At 42.3% G+C, this 19,645-nt stretch overlaps 1 protein-coding gene across 1 annotated transcript; it reads left to right on the top strand.

Moving 5' to 3' along the window:
* Positions 1–1,929: 1,929 nt before the first annotated feature.
* Positions 1,930–18,978, top strand: RasGAP1 (Ras GTPase activating protein 1). Its single transcript, XM_017172836.3, has 5 exons — positions 1,930–2,491; positions 12,532–14,303; positions 14,439–14,698; positions 15,267–15,462; positions 16,542–18,978. The coding sequence occupies exons 1-5, from the start codon at positions 2,344–2,346 to the stop codon at positions 17,565–17,567; spliced, it is 3,402 nt and encodes a 1,133-aa protein (XP_017028325.1). The 5' UTR covers positions 1,930–2,343; the 3' UTR covers positions 17,568–18,978.
* Positions 18,979–19,645: the final 667 nt, after the last annotated feature.

The following is a 19,645-nucleotide window of genomic DNA, read 5'->3' as shown; positions in this document are numbered from 1 at the left end:
TCATTGAGATAGCTTTAAAACTGAGGGACTAGTTTGCGTAGAAACGGACAGACGGACAGACGGACAGACGGACAGACGGACATGGCTAGATCGACTCGGCTGTTGATGCTGATCAAGAATATATATACTTTATAGGGTCGGAAACGTCTCCTTCACTGCGTTGCAAACTTCTGACTGAAATTATAATACCCTGCAAGGGTATAAAAACCCAAAACCGAAACCGAAACCCGTAAACTCATTCAAACGAATGAAACCGTCACAATAATATACTATTTTTATCATAAATGCACTTTGCACTGAAATTCGTGGGAGGCGGAGATCGAGGAGAGCAGGGGAAAAGTGGACAGGTGGACAGATGGAGTTGGAAAAATAGAAGAAGTGCCTCCTGTTCTTCCCACGTCTGTCGGTTACATTTCGTTGAGCGAAATTATCAACATATTTAAATTGTTGTTACTTTACACAACTACAAAAACTTAATAAAAAATTAAATTAATAAAGAGAACTTTCAATATATGTATGTAGATATGGGTGGTAATAACCTCTAGCTACGTTTAAAATAATCCTTTTTTATGTTTATACATAAATAATATATTTTATACAAATGCAATTTTAAAGAAATATCACATAGTTTTAAATTTTATAGCAATACCTGAAAAAAATGTTTAAAATAATTTACGTTGCTTTAATATTTATTTAAGAATTACCATATAATTATCTCTCTCAAGAACTACTCCCTTCGTTTCTTCCTGTGCATTTAGAGTGTGGAAAATGTTCGCCAGATCAGATGTACGGCATACGGAAGCAATGAAAAGGAGGCAGGACCTACAGAAACGCACTGTACAAATGTTGACCCAACAACAACAACCACTTCCACTTATTGGCGGCATGTGATAAGATGCATCGTCTCACTTGTTGTTGTTGTGATGCATGTGGTTTCCAGAAGAAGATGAAAAAGGGAAGCGCAATATGCGATAAACAAACAACAACATCGCTGTCTCTGCCTCCCTGCCGGCTTCGTGTTGAATTTCACATTTTACTTGATTTTTTCGGAATCGTAATATATGTACGTATGTTTGTATGTGTAATTTGGCCGCTTCCTCTGTCTGTGAGCCAAAACGCCCACGTAATGTGCCCTACTCATATGTCAGTAGGGTATATCAGTACGCCGATGGTTTTAAACGTTTATACGTTTCGTACCGCACTCCATGTGCCGCATATGCCTGTAACTTTCTCTGTCGCCGCTTTTCGGTTCGCTGCTTCCGCTGCCGCTGCTGGCGCCGGTGCAACATGTGTCTGTCTGCGTGTAGAGGTGATCGTCTGCAGCTGTGTGTGTTTTCATTCACATTTTTGGAGGCGCGTACACTTGCCGCTGGGAAATTTTAATTCATTTTCGTTTCGGCGGCGGCTCTTGCAAGATATTACAGAGTGTGTTTTAACGACTTTAAATTCAAAGGTAGCGAAGTGAAATTATTGAATTTAAATAAAAATCCAAAAAAAATCCAAAAATAAAAATACAAAACTGGAAAATTAATAAAAATCTATAAAGTTATAAGCAAGTGAAATTATCAAAGTTAATTCGAAAACAAAGCACAATAAATACAAGAGTAATATCAAAGTAAATTGTGAAAAATAACGATATTGGTATAACGAAATAAAGTGAATTTATTAAAGTTACATTCAAATCAAAGCAGAGTCCGGGATAAAGATTATTAAAAAATAATTAATAATTTTTTAAATTAAGAACGACCAGCACTGCCACACTTTTGAGTGTCGAGGTCTGAACAACTAGTGCTGCCATACTTTTCGTTTAATGCAAACACCGTTGCCAGTGGATAACAAAAAAACTAGCTTTTCGCAGCGTTTTTATGCCGCGAAGAGCTGGCCACACTGGATAGTTCCAGCCAATATTTTTGTTCCCCGAGACGGTCACTCTGGTTTGAAATTTTGCTTTGAAAGGTTGTTCCGCGGACGCGTACATTTTCGCCGACTTGGGGAAAATAATATGATCGTTAAAAAATAATACAATATAATAAACAAATTTTCGAAAATCATACGTGTTTCAGTGTGTGATTAACCAGTTTAGTGAGCCTTCTGTCAGCCGAAACACAAGCAACAAGAAAAGTGCATTCCGTCTGTGAGCCGACTCGTTTTCGCGTCCCGTGCAACGCTGCAGTTCGACTAAATATATTATAAGCAACAAGTGGTTAATAAATACCGAGCAAGCAAACTTAATTTCGTTAATTCCTTAAAAACTGACCAGCCAAAACATATTTTCCAATCGCGAGTTGCACGTATCACCGAGAGTCCCGGAAACAAGCTGCCTGCTATGAACGCGAGCATACAATGCTGCTGAAGAAGAAGCGCTATATGTACGACGAGCGGGACGGCAACACTGACTCGCTCGTCGCTGCCGTCGAGCCAAGCAGCAACAACAACAAAATGGCCGATACACGCGAAGTGCGCATTGAAGAGCAATTAAAAGTGAAAATTGGTATGTAAATTAGTGCGAAATCGAAGGAAAACACTGCCAAAATGTAGAAGAACATGCCGGACATGAGCGGGTTGTGAAAGTACGGGCGCAACGGCCGTTTTTCGTGGTGCAGTGTGTGCTGGAATGTTGACAGCGTCGCCGTCGCCCCGCGGAGTCTCTCTTGTGGAGAAAACATAATTAAAACACGACAAAGCGCCTGAGAGCAGTGTGCTAAATAGTGACATATCTTTGTTTGTGTGGTCTGAGCACCAGAAAAGCCAAAAGTTGTCCAAAAAACAATGTTTTTGGTGCTGAAAATGCATTTTGAGTGCGAGTGTATCAACGTGCTATCCCGTTCCCACTCGCGTGTGGTTGCCTGTGTGTGTGCATGTGTTTCTCTTACTTTTTTTTGTCGCCTAATGTTTTTTCGTGCAGCAGCAGTGCAATTGCATTTGTTGTTACTGTTGCTGCTGCTGCTTCTGGAAAAGCAGCAATGGCAACTTGCCACCCGACTAAAAAGCAAGCTGAATGTTACGGCATCCACCTCGCCCCCGCCAGTCCCCACCGTTTGCATGTGCCCCTCTTTTTGTGAATGAATCGAGATTCAGCCATGTGTGTGTGTGCGACGCTCCAGCGCATGCTCATACACACATACTGGCACCCGCCGCGAGAGATCCAGCAACAATGTGTGGGTTTTTTCATGAATGGAATTTTCGGATTCGGTGTACTTTTCTCTATACGAACACATTGGCAAAAGTGTCTGTTTTATGAATGATTATCAGGGCAGCAACAAGCGAAAGGAGCAGCATCGATTAATGGCTTATATATCGGTAAAAGGTCAAACTCATGAATGACACTCTCTCGCCCACTTGCCTATCTCCTACGGGCGAGAGGAAGGAAGGCAAAGAGCGCGAGCGGAGACGGCGAACGAGTACAAAACTTGCGGTTGTTTTTCGTGGTTTACATTTCCTGTTTTGTCTTTTTGTCGCCTTGTTTTTCGTTAACTTGTGAACGTGAAAAACAGCAACAGAAGCGGAGAATTATGAATAACCACAAGCTACAGAAAAAAAACACGCAAAGAACAGAAAAAAGGGTTGGTTGTATCTCCATCCGCCGTGATCTCAATTTCACACCTGCACACGCACACACGTTCACTGCTGCTGTTTCTGCTGCTGCCTCGCTTTGAATCTCATTTTCCACCTAAACAATTTCAATCTCGCAACTCATAAGCCGCTTTTGCTACGCTCGCCCATAAATTATATGCAAAGCTGCAACAACATTGTTTTGCCGCTTTTGATTTCCGTTTCCCATCGCCAGAGTTTCCCTTCTTCGCTTTTTTTTTCGCTCAGTCTCTGTGCGGTTTTCGGTTCTTTTTCTTGGGCCATAAAACTCTTGCTTTTGCCCGTGCCTTTTCTTCCCTGTTTTTTTTTCTCCCCCCTTTTTGCACGCTTCAATTGTTTTCGCATGCGCTTGTGTCTTTGTCGGGGTCTCCACTTCTTCCCTCCTCTGCTGTTCCCACTTCCTTTGTGCAGCGATCTTCCTTCGCCCCTCTTTGGCCTTGGGGAAGGGGGCAACATATTGGTTAAAAATGAATTAAAACACGTTTCTGCAAATGATTGAAGAACGAAAGTTATTCACTTCCTTTGATTATCGGTCAATTATCACATATTATGGCAAGGCACATTTATAACTCGATTTTAGGCAGCTGCTTCTTACCTTTATGTAGTTTGGGATTCTCTGAAGACCATAATTTGTAGGGAAATTAAGCATCTTAAATAGGGAACTTACATTGACGATATTGAATATGTATGTTTAAAATTGCATTACTTCCTCCTTCAGATATATGAACCTTTAAAATAGTTCCTATGATAATTTTATATTTAAAACCCTTCAGGAGGGGCCTTACTTTTACTAACAGTCCATAATTGATTTCATTTCCATTCTCTCTTACGATTCTCTATGCTTCACAGTTGCTGTTTTTTCTCCTCTTCCGAAGATGACAGAATGTAGCTTGAAACTGCATAGAAATCCACGTCCGTCTAGTGATGATTGGAGAATGAAAGCTATTCGTTTCCTATAATCATCTTTGATTATCGCATCATTATAGCACATTAGCTGTGTCACCTTTTTACCCCGCCGAGCGATACACCCTCCTTGACCGCTGCATTCTTCTCCCTCTGGTCCCCGGTTTCATATTTCCACTTCATTATATGCTTTGCATGCTTAATAATAATACTTCCACATCGTCATCGTGCTCAGTTTCAATTACACTCACAGAGTTTCGCTTTTGTTGTTGCTGCTGCTTCTGGGAGCTTTCCATTTTGTTGGTCGTTGCGATTTCTACACGAACGAACCTCCGGAACCTCCTCCGCCCCTCCGACCGAAATTGGCGTAATACTTTTCCACTTAATTGAAATGTTTAGCGCATAACCTAAATTTCATTTTCTACGACACAAGACGGCGAGTTTGTAAATCGATCATACCACAGAGAGATGACTCACTCCCGATATTCTCTCGGAATATGGGGGTATATCAATGACACTTACAGATAGAGGGGAATTACTCACAGCCCAAGACCACACGCAATTGAGATTTCGTTGAACTTGAGGAACTGAAACGAACCGAACAGCGAGATCTAGTTAACATGGATTCTACTTGGTTCTGTAACACAACAATAAATAGTTTGGCCAAAAAAGGTAATTAATTAAAAGCCGGTTGTGCCGTGTTGTTGTCTTGTTCTCCAGTTTTGTGGCCAAGTTTCCACCGAACTCCCCCTTTGGGCCAGTCCAAAACTGGTTGCAATTGAACGAGCCAAAGATCGCTCTCAAGTTGGAACTTTTCTAGCTGGTTCTCTGCTGGCCAAGCTAACGCGATGTTGACAATTAGTTGGCGGCGGCGGCAGCTCGTCGTGTCTTGAAATCATTTTTCTAATACATATATTCGAGCCGGAGTCTCTAAGCCACAATTAAAGCGAAATATTTTTCAATTGAAAATATATGGCGAGGAACAATGTTAATTAGCCCAAAGGCCAGGCCAGAGGCACAAATTAACCAAGAGTGGAGGTATTGTCCCAACAACTTTGTTTGCCACTTTCAAGGAACCAACGATTTTATGTAATTAGCGCATTCTAAAATACTTTTTATTCAGGTCGAAGCCTTCTTGTACTGCTTATGCACAGAAAGAAATCAAGTCGATTTTGAATTCTTCGTAAATGAAAAAAATACATTTTTCTAGTACTTAATCGCTCTTGAAACTATTGTTATAATATATGATATTCCACAAAAACGTGACAAGAGTTAAATAGTTCTTAGATTATTATTTTCAGTTTGTCTTAATATTATTTCCAATTGCAAGTTCAATTTAAAACCAAAAGGTGTCAATTCTTTCTGTGTAAGAGTAGGGAAAAGGGGAAACACAATCGCAATGACAACGATGACGTTGATGACTCTGCCTCCGATGATTAACATTTATCTCTGGCGGCTTTCCACGATGAGGCAGCAGCAGCAGCAAGTTGTGATGTTATACATACTCGCATTTCCCCATTTTTCCCCTTTCCTCCCATCATATTTTATGTTTTAGGGGGCCCTTTTTTATGACTTAACGCTTGACCTCCTCGCATTTACTTTGATGTTGATGTTGTTGACTTCGGCCGGGGTTAGAGGCATCTGTGGAACCTCCCGGTCGTTGTCGGTCAGTTGTCATCCGGATGGATCTCTCCACCTCCCAAGGCTTTGAACCTCACGCTGAGTGTCTCTGGTTGTCTGTTTTTATTGTGGCGCTTCTTTGGAGCTCAGTTCCATCTGCTGCTTGTTGCCTCTTGCTGCTGTGTGTCTCTTGTAATTTGTAATTAAAATGAATTCTGTTTTTATTTCACTTTCGGGGGCTGCTTTTATTAATTTTGAGCCACAATTTGTGCGCTTCGTTGGCTCGTTTCAAGTGTCGTTTATTGTGTGGTTCGTTGTGGTTTCTCAAAGGTAATACAAACAGCGGAAATGTCAGGGGCCAAGAATTGTGTCTAAGGCTGGGACAAGTTTTTAATGGGAAGAGGGATCGTTTGGAGCCATCGTTAGATGCGCCTAAACCTAAACCACTTTGAGTTGAGGAGTTTCTAGGGAGCGTTTGCTTATAGCCAAGTGAAATAATGATGGTTAAGTACTGGGTATATCATTTTCTATTAATGTAACCTGACATTTACTTGTGTAATGGTTCTTTTGTTGTCTCAAAGGGATCTTAAGTTTATTTAAATCACAAATAAAACTACTTGTTTCCCTTATTTATGGTTTAAAAATCTCACAAAAACTAAGGAAACAGTTTTTTGTACATTTTAGGAATCGTTTAACTGAAACCAAGTTAAAACCTGAAGTTTTTTACAGCGATAGTACCATTTCCTAATACTTGTAACCTTCTCTTTAATTGCATAATGTTTGGAGTGCCCACAAAACGTTGTCAAACGAGCTGATCCTTGGCTCGTATATTCCACATATCACCTCATAGAAAACCACTCTGGCCAAGGCCAATTTGGCTCGTTGCTGTGTGTGCAACCGCCTGCCAAATTGTGTGGGCGCCTTACAAAGTTTATTTATCATTATTAAATTTTTATGGCACATAGTCAGGCGAGTTTTTGTGTCGTCGTCGCCAGTTGACTAGCCTCTAATGAGCGGCTTTTTTTTTTTAGTTTTTTTTTTTTTTTTTTTTGTAGTAATAGGCGTCTGCCCAATTTGGCCATTTGGAAATTGAAGTCGTGCGTTCGCGTCGCTCACATTGAGTGATGTGTGCAATTGAAGGTTAACAGTGCCAAAAAGGTAAATTGGCAACACGAAAGCCGAATGCGAAGAAAGCAATGACTTGAATTGAAATTTGGCCTGGCAACACAGGCGCGAACCGAGGAATGACAAGGCGACTGGGGGTTACTCATCTCGGACACCGATATGGACAATAGAGATACTCATATTGAGTGTATACGGTACACTTGTGCTGTGCACTGTTCATAAACAAAGTCCAGATCGATGATGACGTTGATGAAAAGCCAGCAATAAACAGGCATCAGGCAGAAGCCAAACAAAAGTTGGCCACAAAAGCAGGAGGAGATCGTGCGATGATCATGAGAAGCGTAATCAGACCGGAAATCGATCAGCACGTACAGAGAAAAAAGAGATGAGGAAAGGGAGGCCAGAAACTGGTTTGCTTTGGCATCTTCTTCCCTCTAAGTGAATAAAATAGTCTGTATTTAATATATATGGAGGCGATCAATCGAAGATATATAAAAGAATTTGTAGAATTACATCTAAACTCTATTATTTTAATGTTGCTTTTGGATTTTATTCCCCCAACAAACCTAGTTAATCATTTAACATAAGAACCGATTAGACCTGGTTTTTTTTCCCTCGAGCTAACCAGTTTTCCTCCACAACCTGGTTAATGGCACGTCGCGTTAGGCCGGCCCTTTCGGGTTTTATGGCCAAAAGGAAGTGGCAGCGGAAAAGGAAGTGCACTTAAAGGGATATCATCAGTTCTTGGGGCTATATAGAAACGAGTGCATGTAAGAGCAACAAGGGCTTTTCCATACAATTTTCCAGTCCCTATTCCCACCTTTCCGCCAAAAGTGCAAACAATCGTTTTGGCCGCAGGAAGCTGCCGTTTAAACAAACTGCCGGCAGACGCAGAGATATAGATATGGCGCGAGATCTGTCTGTGTAAATCTCCCTTCCGCTGGCGGGGCAGCTGGAAAAAAAAAAGAAATACAAGAATTTATCTCTATTTCCGTTCCTTTGCATAAATGTCTGCTGCTGTCTGGTTTTTGTTTCATTTGCTTTTTTAGAATTTATTACAGCGCTGTCTGCTTGTCTGCTGGTCTGCTTCCTTCTTTACGTGTTTTCCCCTTTTTTTCTCTCTTTATTTTGTTTTTTTTTTTTTTTTTTTTTGCAGCAGCAGCCCTCTTGGAGTAATCGCCTCATTAATTCGCGCGCTTTTCATGCTGCACTGAATCAATTTGCATATTGTGCAGAAAAGAAAAAAAAAGACAAAAAGTAAAGCAACAAAATGAAAAAGAAATCTACTTACAAAGTCTTTAAATTTAATTTTCCATCTGCGAAGGAAATCATGGAGATTTCAGGCCTTTAATGAGACCCTGCCCGACTCGATGCCATGATGGGTGTGGAAATGAGATCGTGTTGTAATTTTCCAGCCCCACTCAACTCCCCCCAAACTCGACGAAATCCCCAAGGCAAATGTCAATGTTGTGTGGGGAGGAGAAAAAGGGAAAATAAGCTATTTCCACAAGCAGATCGCGGCGCCGACTTTAGAAGTTTTCGGTTTTCGATTTAGGGCCACAACCCATGTGGCACATGGAATATGGAATATGGAAGAAGGATGATGCTATTTTTGGGGTCCCCTGGCAACGTTGAAAGAAACATGCCGCATGTGTATCACGCTGTCTGTGCAGGGATATAGATCTCAGCGATCTCTGGTTAATTGCTAGATCACCCGCACTATATATGCATTAGTCTAAGTAAACAAATAACTGATTAATCAGTGTTGTAATTATTGGAATGAGGAGCTAATGTAGTGGGAGTTACTAGGATATTATTATTTATATACCACCATATACTGAACCATCTGGTTCTGTTTAATTTTTTCTTAAGGGAATATTTGTAACATCCCTTCTTATCATGTACATATTATAACAGAATTTGCAGAATTCCTATCCGTAATTCTTAGTAAACATTTCTTGAATACCAATTAATCAGTTTATAAAAATATTTATGTATGTTAAAAATTGCTATTCACTTCCGTTCTTACTGAAATGCAAAACTTTTTTGGTTGAAATATTTGCTACCCCAAAAAAAAGTCACTTCCGCTTTTATTTTACAAGCATAAACCACCTTCTGTTTTGTGTTTGTGTAATTTTAAGAATTCCCACGACTTCCGTTTTGATTGTTGGGGAAAAAGAGCGTTCCAAAATGTTGTTAAATATTTATTACCTCAAAACAGGCGAGCTATCTTCCGCTTGGCAATATAGATCTGTGAAGTATCACAATTATAAGTAATATTTTGAAAATGATTTTGTAGAACTCTATAATGTGATGTAGATTTGTACATATTTGTTATACTTGTGGTTTTATCCATTATTAAAATAGATAGTAATTCTTACCACTCACTTACCCATTAAGATTGCAATAGTTTTAAATATTTCCTAACTATTTCCGTCTCTTAGTACCACAAATACTTGCATTTAAATATTCCTTTACTGCAAAAATATAAGATGAGCCAACTTCCGGTTGACTTTAGGCATGCATAAACCTTGTGGAACTCCCCCGATTTCCTCCTTCTCCTTGATAGAGCTCCCCGGTTCCGTTTATCGTGTTTGGCATATGTAAGATGATATATGCGAGTCGAGTCCATCGTTGGACTGCTGCCGTTGCTCTGGTGTTGCTCAATGCATCTGAAGGTCGGATATCGGACGGTTTATGACCGATGGCTTCAGTTCACAGAACACACAAACTCTATATCTAGGCGAAGTCCCTGGATTAGCATTTCGCAATGCCCCCGTCGGTGGGGGCTCGTTCGATTTGATGGAATCGTTTTGCAATTTCTTTATCGCCAGTTCATTCTTTCTTTCTTTTTTTCTGCGCCTGCCGGCGGTGAGTAAGCGAAATCTTTAGAAATTCCCATCGATTATGTCATTAAATTTAGAAAACTTTGATTGTCTGGCTGATTTGCATGGCGTTCGACGAAAAACGAAAGAGAAAAAATAATAATAAAACGTTCAGTGGGGCGACCGGCGGCCAATGACAAGGCAAAGCCATAAAAAACACACATAAATAAATTATAAACGTCACAGAAACGCAAAAATTCCAACACTTTTTGTGCCGGGTATTTTTTTTCCCCCCTTCACTCTACTACTACCCTCCTCGCACAGTCTTTCTCCTTTATTTACTACCACGATTTCATGAATGAAATTTACTGTTTTGCTTTTCTCCTCGACTAAAAAAGTCACTTTGGATTTTTGTCATTTGGTGGCGTTTTGTGTTTGTTTTGTGGCTTTGCGTTTGCTTTTCGTTGCTTTGCATATATAAAATGTGCTTCTGATTCTCCTTACGTTGTTGTTGTTGTTTCGTTCCGTGGGTTTTTCATTCATGAAAGAAAAAATAGGGGAAAAAAAGAAAACGAACGCCTTTGTTATCAGGCATTGTTTCTTGTGCTTCTTTTCTTTCCCCTCGTTTTCTACGACAAAAACGCACAGTGAGAGTGTGAGAGCAAGCGATTGTGATTGTGAAAAACTGCCGTTGTTTTGCCAACACACACAGAGACACTCTCCATAGAGTCTCCATATAGTCACAACATTGCTCACACCGTCGATCCATTGATAGTCGCAAGCTGATAGCGAAGCGAATCTGAAGCTATGTAGCCCACACCTAGCTCATCCGCAACCCATTCGGAACCGATTCAACCCATCCAACCCACCGCCCAGCTGTGTCAACAGGGGTTTCATTAAAAAGCAATCTGTTTTGATACAGACAAACCTCCCTAAATTGTATATTTCAATTTTAATTTTGTTAATTTAGTAGAAATTATTTTTATTATAGAGTGTTTATTTTCAATAATCACCTGGTAATTTCTATATAAACCGACCTTGTAAGTAGAGCCATTATCAGAAGCTGTAGACGTGTAAGGGGTTTTTTGTAATAACTTTGGCCATTTATCTTTAGATCTTGTACTCTTCTATCTACAAAATAGTCTCCTATTTATATCAATCATTTTAAAACTTTTAAAAATGTTTTAATTTGGTTAAGAGCTTTTTAAATTTTAGGAAAAGAGTGTTTGTCTTTGAGACAGTCTTACAAATCGAATTTCTTGAGTCAAAGGGAGGTTTTTCCTCTCAGACGTTTGACTGTAAAAAGCGGAGCAACACAAATATAGCATATAGCACACGAACCAGTACGGGAGTGTGTATGTGCACTTATTATATTTCCGCTCGACTGCCGCTAATTTCTTTCATTGAGCATGTTTATAGTACTTATAGTACTTGCCTTTTGTGGGCCGCATAGCGCCTTCACCCTTTGCGCGCTTATCAAGGCTGTCATTGCCATTCCCATTCCGATTCCGTTTATTGTTAACGTTTCCAGTCTAGCCAAGCGCCAGCCATTGCTGTTGTTGTGGTCCGTCCTCAGTCCCCAGGTGGCGGAGCATCAATAATAGATTGTGTGCGGCGACCACCATTCATCGGCGATGCACACACTGGCAAACCAATATATCGACGACGCACTCGCACAGGAAGTCACGTCCGCTGACCGTTTTCGGAACTCAAAAGAGCCCGCTAAAATATATAGTATGTTGTAATGGATACAGAGTGTGTCAGTGTCTGCTTTTAGCCGTCTTTACAGCAGCAGTTAGCAGGTGTCAAGGCCAGGCGATAATGCGGATAAATGGATACCTTAAATGGGGGTTTATAATATATAGGAACTCACAATTTATTCTGTTGAGAGAAATCATTAATGGCTTAAATACTAATTAAAAGAAAGTCTTTTTCAGACCAAGCAAACACCTGATGCCTTTAGGTGTCAAGGCCAGATGATAATGCCAAGCGGTTGTCGATATCAAAATTCAAGTTAAAATACTGCGCGATAACGGTTAACAGTCCATCCGGTTGGGTGAAAGTGTAGCCATTCTTAGAAAACGAGATTGGTCTAGACCTGGCTGCTTAATTTAACTTTGCGTGGAATATTTTTGAATTAATAGAGATTGTATTGCATTAGTTTATCATTTCTTTTGATAACTTATTCTTGAGTTGAACCAAATGACATGTTTGCTGGTTTCAGGCTTAATAATCAAGTACGATTTTCATTTTGAATATACAAAATGTCACTTGAGAACCACTTATTGACAGTCTTGATTATTACCTAATCTCAAGTTTATGTTTTTCCCCTGACTGCAATCTATAACCTTATACATTTCTAAGGTGTTGTGTGCTAAGCTTGATAAAGTGATACTGCAACATGTTTCTTTATTAAAAACGATATAGCAATTAATTGTAATATTTAATTTGTTATCTTCTTTTTCAGGCGAGGCAAAGAATCTGAGCAGTCGCAATGCGGCCAACACAAGCTGCAGCACACAGGGCACTCGCGATGTCTATTGCACAATTGCCCTCGACCAGGAGGAGATCTGCCGCACATCCACCATCGAACGCACACTGTCGCCGTTCTTCGGCGAAGAGCACCAGTTCAAGATCCCGCGTCGCTTCCGCTACCTGTCCATCTACGTGTACGATCGGGACATGAAGCAGGACAAGCCCATCGGCAAGATAGCCATCAAGCGGGAGAATCTTCACATGTACAACCACAAAGACCATTGGTTTTCGCTGCGGCCCGTGGACTCCGATTCCGAAGTTCAGGGCATGATCAATGTGGACGTTTCGTTCGAGGAGGCACCACAGTCCCAGTCGCTCTCGGAAAGCATCGAGAGCATTGAACACAGGCCACACCACCATGCACACCACCACCAGCCGAGGGCGCACCTGAACGATTACAAGGAGAATGGCGGCGAGTTCAGTAACGTCGATTGGGCGTGGGCAGTGGCGGCGGCAAAGTCCCCGGATCAGGTGCACAAATGGAGGCCGCCCAATGCGAGAAATGTGGGAGTGACTATCAAGGTGCCCGCCTGCGTGGATCTGGCCAAGAAGCAGGGCACCTGCGATCCCTTCGTCGTATGCACAGCCCACTACAGCAACAAGCAGCAGGTGACGCGGCGGACCAAGCAGCGGAAGAAGACCGTCGATCCGGAGTTCGACGAGGCCATGTACTTTGATCTCCACATCGATGCGGAAGCGGGCAGCACGAACACCACCGGCAGCAACAAGAGCGCCGCTTCCCTGGAGTCTTCCGCTAACAAGGGCTATGCCATCTATCCACTGGGCGGAGCGGATCTGGTGGAGATTGTGGTGAGCATTTGGCACGACGCGCATGGCGCCATGGCCGATAAGGTGTTCCTCGGCGAGGTGCGACTGCCCATGCTAAACAAGCAGGAACAGCAGGCGGTACCGCCATCGGCTTGGTATTACCTGCAGCCACGATCCATGGCGCACAGCTGTCGTTCGCTGAACGCCACGCCCCGCTCCTGCGCCACGCCACCCGGAACGAGATTAAGTGTGGATTCCACCATCGGATCACTGCGCCTGAACTTGAATTACACCGCCGATCATGTCTTCCCGCTGGCCACGTACGATGACCTTTTGAATCTGCTCCTGGAGTCCGTCGATCAGCGGCCCATAACCGTGTCGGCTGTATCCATCCTGGGGGAGCTGGTCTCGGGAAAAACGGAAGTGGCCCAGCCACTGGTGCGCCTCTTCACGCATACGGAGCGCATTGCGCCTATCATTAAGGCTTTGGCGGACCACGAGATCTCTCACTTGACCGATCCCACCACCATCTTCCGCGGCAACACACTGGTGTCCAAGATGATGGACGAAGCAATGCGGCTATCCGGTCTCCACTACCTTCACCAGACGCTGCGCCCCGTCCTGGCCCAGATTGTGTCCGAAAAGAAGCCCTGCGAGATTGATCCAAGCAAATGCAAGGATCGCTCGGCAGTAGACACGAATCTGCAGAACCTTAAGGAGTATGTGGAGCGAGTGTTTGAGGCAATCACCAAGAGTGCCGACCGCTGTCCGAAGGTGCTCTGCCAGATCTTTCACGACCTGCGCGAGTGTGCGGGAAAGCATTTCCCCAGCAATCGCGAGGTGCGCTACTCCGTGGTGTCCGGCTTCATCTTCCTGCGCTTCTTTGCACCGGCCATCCTGGGGCCGAAGCTCTTCGATCTAACCACCGAACGACTGGTAAGTGTTTTCCTTAGTTTCCAATCTTTATAATATTAATGTTCTTAGTAATGTCATTAGTAATGAGATAAGCCAGTATAACTTGTCATGAATCAAGCTCTCTTACTGATAATTTTGTTACTTATAACTTTACAGGATGCCCAGACAAGTCGCACGCTGACCTTGATCTCCAAGACGATCCAATCGTTGGGTAACTTGGTCAGCTCGCGCTCATCGCAGCAGCCATGCAAGGAGGAGTTCACCGCCGAGCTGTATAAGAAATTCTGTACAGAGCAGCATGTGGGGGCCGTCAAGCATTTCCTGGAGGTGATCTCGACGCCCAGTCCGGCGGCCACCAGCAGCGTTCACCCGGCGGCGGCAGCAACGCCATTGGAACCAGTATTACTTAAGGAGGGGTAAGTTGAACCCTTACGATCGAGGGGCAAGTTTCTCTCTCTCTCTCTCCCCCCCTTATGTGCCCGCGTAGCCCCTAGAGAATATCGATTGGTGGATTAGGCAATGCTCCCTCCTCTATAAATATAACCTATTCTATAGATTTGGCATATATACCCCCCCACCCAAGACATTTCGTTGATTACGCTTCGTTTTTATTCTAATACCAAAACTTTCTTTATCTTTCTCTTCTTTTCCGCGCGCTGCTTTTACCAAAAAAATCAAATCAAATAATAAATCAAAAAACCAAAACGCCATCACGCCCACACCAATCACCACCACATCACATCCCATCACACACAAATCACACCTATTCATCACATTTACTACTCATCACACACTAAATCTGTACTAACGTCTAGCGAGGGGTAAGAATTATGCTTGTATTTTGTTGTCTGTTCTTGTTGCGGCCAAGACCTGTGACAAGAGCAGAGATCCAAAAAACATATGTATATCCAAGTGTTGAGTTGATCTCAAAGAGCAGTGTTGCTAAGACCCCGCTTTTGTTTGCTCTAATCCTCCTCTCGGCAGCATGATGACCAAGTATCCAACGTCCCGGAAGCGCTTCGGCCGTCAGTTCAAGCAGCGCTACTTCCGCCTAACCACCCACTCGCTCAGCTACGCCAAATCGAAGGGCAAACAACCTATCTGTGATATACCGCTCCAGGAGATCGCCAGCGTGGAGCAGCTGAAAGAGAAGAGCTTCAAGATGCAGAACTGCTTTAAGGTGAGCATTCGGTTTGATTTTATTGGGATTTGCAAGGGATATTGTTGCTGCCATGCAACAGAGAGTGCCGGAAACGTGCGATCCACGCCACATCTATAAATAGGCAGCCCAAGCCCACACACCTCCGTGGTGACGGGTGTGATAGTCTGGCGGTTTTTACATGGGACAATATAGCTAGAAAAATAAAAGTAAAACAGTAATAGGGATTTTATAATCAGGGACCGTAATGATTATAAGGTGTATTATAAAAATTAAATGGTTATAATTATGAAATAATATTGGTAATAAGTAAATTTAATGGACGAAATACATGTATTTAAGTTACTTGCACCTTAAAAAGTACCCAAAGACCGCATTTTTTGCACTTTTGAGATGGAAAATCACAAAAACCTGACATATCTAAGACAGATTTCGGATTTAGCTCATCAAAAACTATCGGAAAAGTATTATTGTAGCTTAGTCGTAAAGATCCGCTCATCCCTGACCCATGACTGCGATGACGACAACATGTGGTTGCTGTGTTGTGTGGGCGGATGGATGACAGTCAGTGGCTGATAATCGATGGAGGAGCAGCCACATCCACCGGCGGCAGCTGGAGTCAGCGTCATCCTCTCGGTGATAGTGAAAACTGAACCGTCAGAGAGAAACTTTCACTAATTCCTCACACACAGTTTTTGTGTGGCGGCAAATGACAAGTTGCTGCAATTAAAAATAATTAGCATTATTATGCAGATGAGAACTGCTTGCTGAGCTCCGTTTTGCGTACGCTTCGCTATTGTTATTGCAGACAAACAACCACAAAAAAAGGGAAATTTCAAAAGCTAGAAAAACTGAATCTGCAGTCGAGAATCGTCATCGTGGGTGCGATATCTTGGTATCTCTTGGCGTAACTCTTTTTTTTTCTCTTTATCTCGGGGGGCTCTAAGATGTGGGAATTGTCTCAGCCAGCGCGATTTCACTCGACGTGCGATTGTTTTGCAATTGCCACCGCCGTCGCCGCACACAGAATTTATGTTAATTGCTGCCAGAGATGAGGCACTGAGACTTACTTTCCTTTATTTCATTCTCTACACCCACAGATTGTGCACAACGACCGATCGCTGATCGTACAGACGACAAACTGCGTGGAGGAGCGGGAGTGGTTCGACCTGCTGCACAAGATCTGTCTGATGAATTCAATTCGTATGCAGTACTTCCATCCCTCGGCCTTTGTCAGTGGCTTCTACAGCTGCTGTGGGCGCTCCGACGAGAACTCGCCCGGCTGCAAGAACGTCTCGGACAAGGAGATGGACTACTTCCAGATGGACCTGGTAACGGCTTTGGATCCACCGCTCGACCTGCAGCGCATCCACACGCTGATCATGTCCTACATGAGTGTGCTGGAGTCTCTGCTGGATCCGCTCGCCTACCACCAACACCTGTCGGCGGCGCAGCACCAGCAGCACAATCCCCTGGTGCCGCTGGCCACCGAACTGCAGAAGCACTCGCCGCAAGCCTTCGCCGAGTTCAAGCGCACCATCGAGAAGCTGCGGGAGAAGGCGTACGCCATTGATCGGGACCATCGGGACTACAAGCAGGGCATCACGCGCCAGCTTAAGTATGGCAGCAGGGAGGCGCCCATCGGCGATGACAACTACTGGCACATGATGCGTGCCGCCGGCCAGCTGAATCAGCAGCATCACCAGCAGCAGCAACACCAACAGCAGCAGCAACAGCAGCTGCAACTGCAGCAGCAGCAGCAGTTCCAGCACCAGCCAGCGCTCCCCCAGATGCAGAATGTTCGGGCCTCGCCCTATCAGCCGGCTACGAGTAACATGAACGCATACTACCTGCACAATTTGCAGCATCAGCAGCAGCGGTTCCAGCATCAACACCAGCAGCACCAACAGCAGCAGCAGCAACTTCAGCCGCTGCTCCAGCAGCAGCAACCGTCGCAGTACCAGCCACTTCGTAGCCATCAGCTGCAGCGCCACAATAACAGCATTAATAACAACAACAACTGCGGCAATGCCTCGTCCTCAAGTCCATCTTCGACGGCGTCGAGCGTGGTGGCGGCACCTCCGAGCACCACATCATCGTCGCAGCCAGCGCAGCCGATTTATTAGCGTTCAAGGCTCTGCGTATTCGCCTTGCCGCGGGCGATCGTCACGATCAGGTGAAGGAATACGCACCACAAATGGTAGCTTGGCAGCTTGGAGAGAGAGCGAGCAAGGGAAGGGCGCCCCGCACCAGAAGATGCTGCTGTACAAAAGAATTTTATGTGCTAATTTCTAGGATCCTTTTTTTTTTCTTTGTATAATTTTTTACGAGTTTAACGTTGTAAAGAAAAGACTAGAGTTAAGTTTTTTAATTAACCGATTTTTATACACTACTATTTTTACCGGGGACCGCAGACACCAGCAACAGCGACAGAAAAAAAAACAAACAAGAAAGCGAAATCTAAATATTTATAAGCCTATTTATTTTTTGTATGTGCTAAAACACATTATTTATACACACAAACACACACGAAATGGAGCATTTCTGCTCCCGAAAAAGGAGCGGAGAACCACTGCAAACTGATAACTACATAAGGCCTAAACTACTACTGAGAGCTCCAAAATTTGCTAAGATTTTTAAAGCCTAGCAAAGTGGAGCAAGCGTATGTGTAAATCTAAATATATATCTCTCTATACATGTACACGTGTAACTAGCAACTACATTATATACCAGTTATCTTAGGCGTAGCAGAAATTTCTAAAGAACTAACTAAGCTAAGGACTAACAAAAGCAAATAATTCTAGCAAGGAGAAAAGCTAAGTGTAGGAGACGTACATCTACGTGTATATTTTCCACTTTATATAACTGTCATACAGCTAATGTTAAACACACACACAACAAACAATATGTATTCGGCAAATTGTAGAATACAAAGAAAAAGCATTGTTAAGGATAAAATTACTTCCATTACTTCCACCACACCCACCCACATACACATTTATATATTTATTAAATGCATTTAATTTCATGTTAAATTTAAAGAACAAAACAAGTAAATTGTTAAAGCGATAACGTTTTGGTTAGCTTAAACACTACTTCCACCGATTTGTTTCCAAAGCTCTTCCAATATTAATTACACGTTTGTAGATTTTATGTTAAATAATCTTATTTTTGCCATAATTAGTTCATTGCTCGTTCATCGTTCATCGCATTGAAAACGAAGTGTCTTCCTCCGCCGCGTTTATTCTTATTGCCTTTTGTTTATGCATTCCAATTATTTGTGCATTTCTTAACTCTTATATCTGCATAATGTACATAGAGATACGAAGAGGGAGAAGCGTACTTGATGTTGCTATGAATTTAATTTGTTTGCAGTTTACCAATTCGATTCATTTACAATTTCAGTTGCATTTTAAGCGCCTAGTTTAAGTTTAACCTTATTTACCTAGCCTCGTAAGTTGTTGGTACAAAGAATCGAAAATATATACACATTTGGATATATTTTCTAGCGAAAAAATAAAGCGTATCGCCAATGGATTTACCTTTTGTTTTCTTTTTAGTTTGTTATCAGCACCCCCACTCCCATATAGTACCTAACTCTCGTGCTTTAGGAATATCTGGCATACTGTTGTGATATCTTACGATATGGTAATCGAATTAGTCGTCTTTTGAGCGTGCGTGTTAGTTGATCGATCCGTATTTACAATACATTTATATAGTACGTTAAAGCTGTTGAGTATTTTTATTCGTATTGTGACAATTAACGAAAAGCAATTTTTTCAAAACCAAAACCATGTGAAGCGAATTTTTTCTATATTTTGTTTCAAAATTTCGGAGAAAATCCAATGGATACAAAAACGGAGTCCCGAGAGTTGTGGTTGGTTTCAAAACAGAATGGAGAAATACAATGGATCCCCTATTTTTTGTAAACAGATCTTTTGAAATCGACTTTTATGTAAAAATAAATAAATAGTTGTGTATTTTAAATTGACTTTTTTTATGTGGGGTATGGAAATCTAAATTTTAAAATATGTATATATTTTTTCAAGGGTTTTCAGTATTGTATGGCGATTATAAAAGTAAAATGATTTAAAATTAAAATGGTTTTGAAAATATTTTGATTCCAGTAGAGCTGGAAATACATTTGTAGTGAAACGATTTATCTTAAAAATTTTAAAATAAATCTTTAAAACTGATTAAAATA

This window comes from Drosophila kikkawai, chromosome 3L, assembly GCF_030179895.1.
Source record: "Drosophila kikkawai strain 14028-0561.14 chromosome 3L, DkikHiC1v2, whole genome shotgun sequence".
Lineage (NCBI taxonomy): Eukaryota > Metazoa > Arthropoda > Insecta > Diptera > Drosophilidae > Drosophila > Drosophila kikkawai.
Note: the sequence above shows the minus strand (reverse complement) of the source record. Positions and strands in the feature narration are given on the sequence as shown.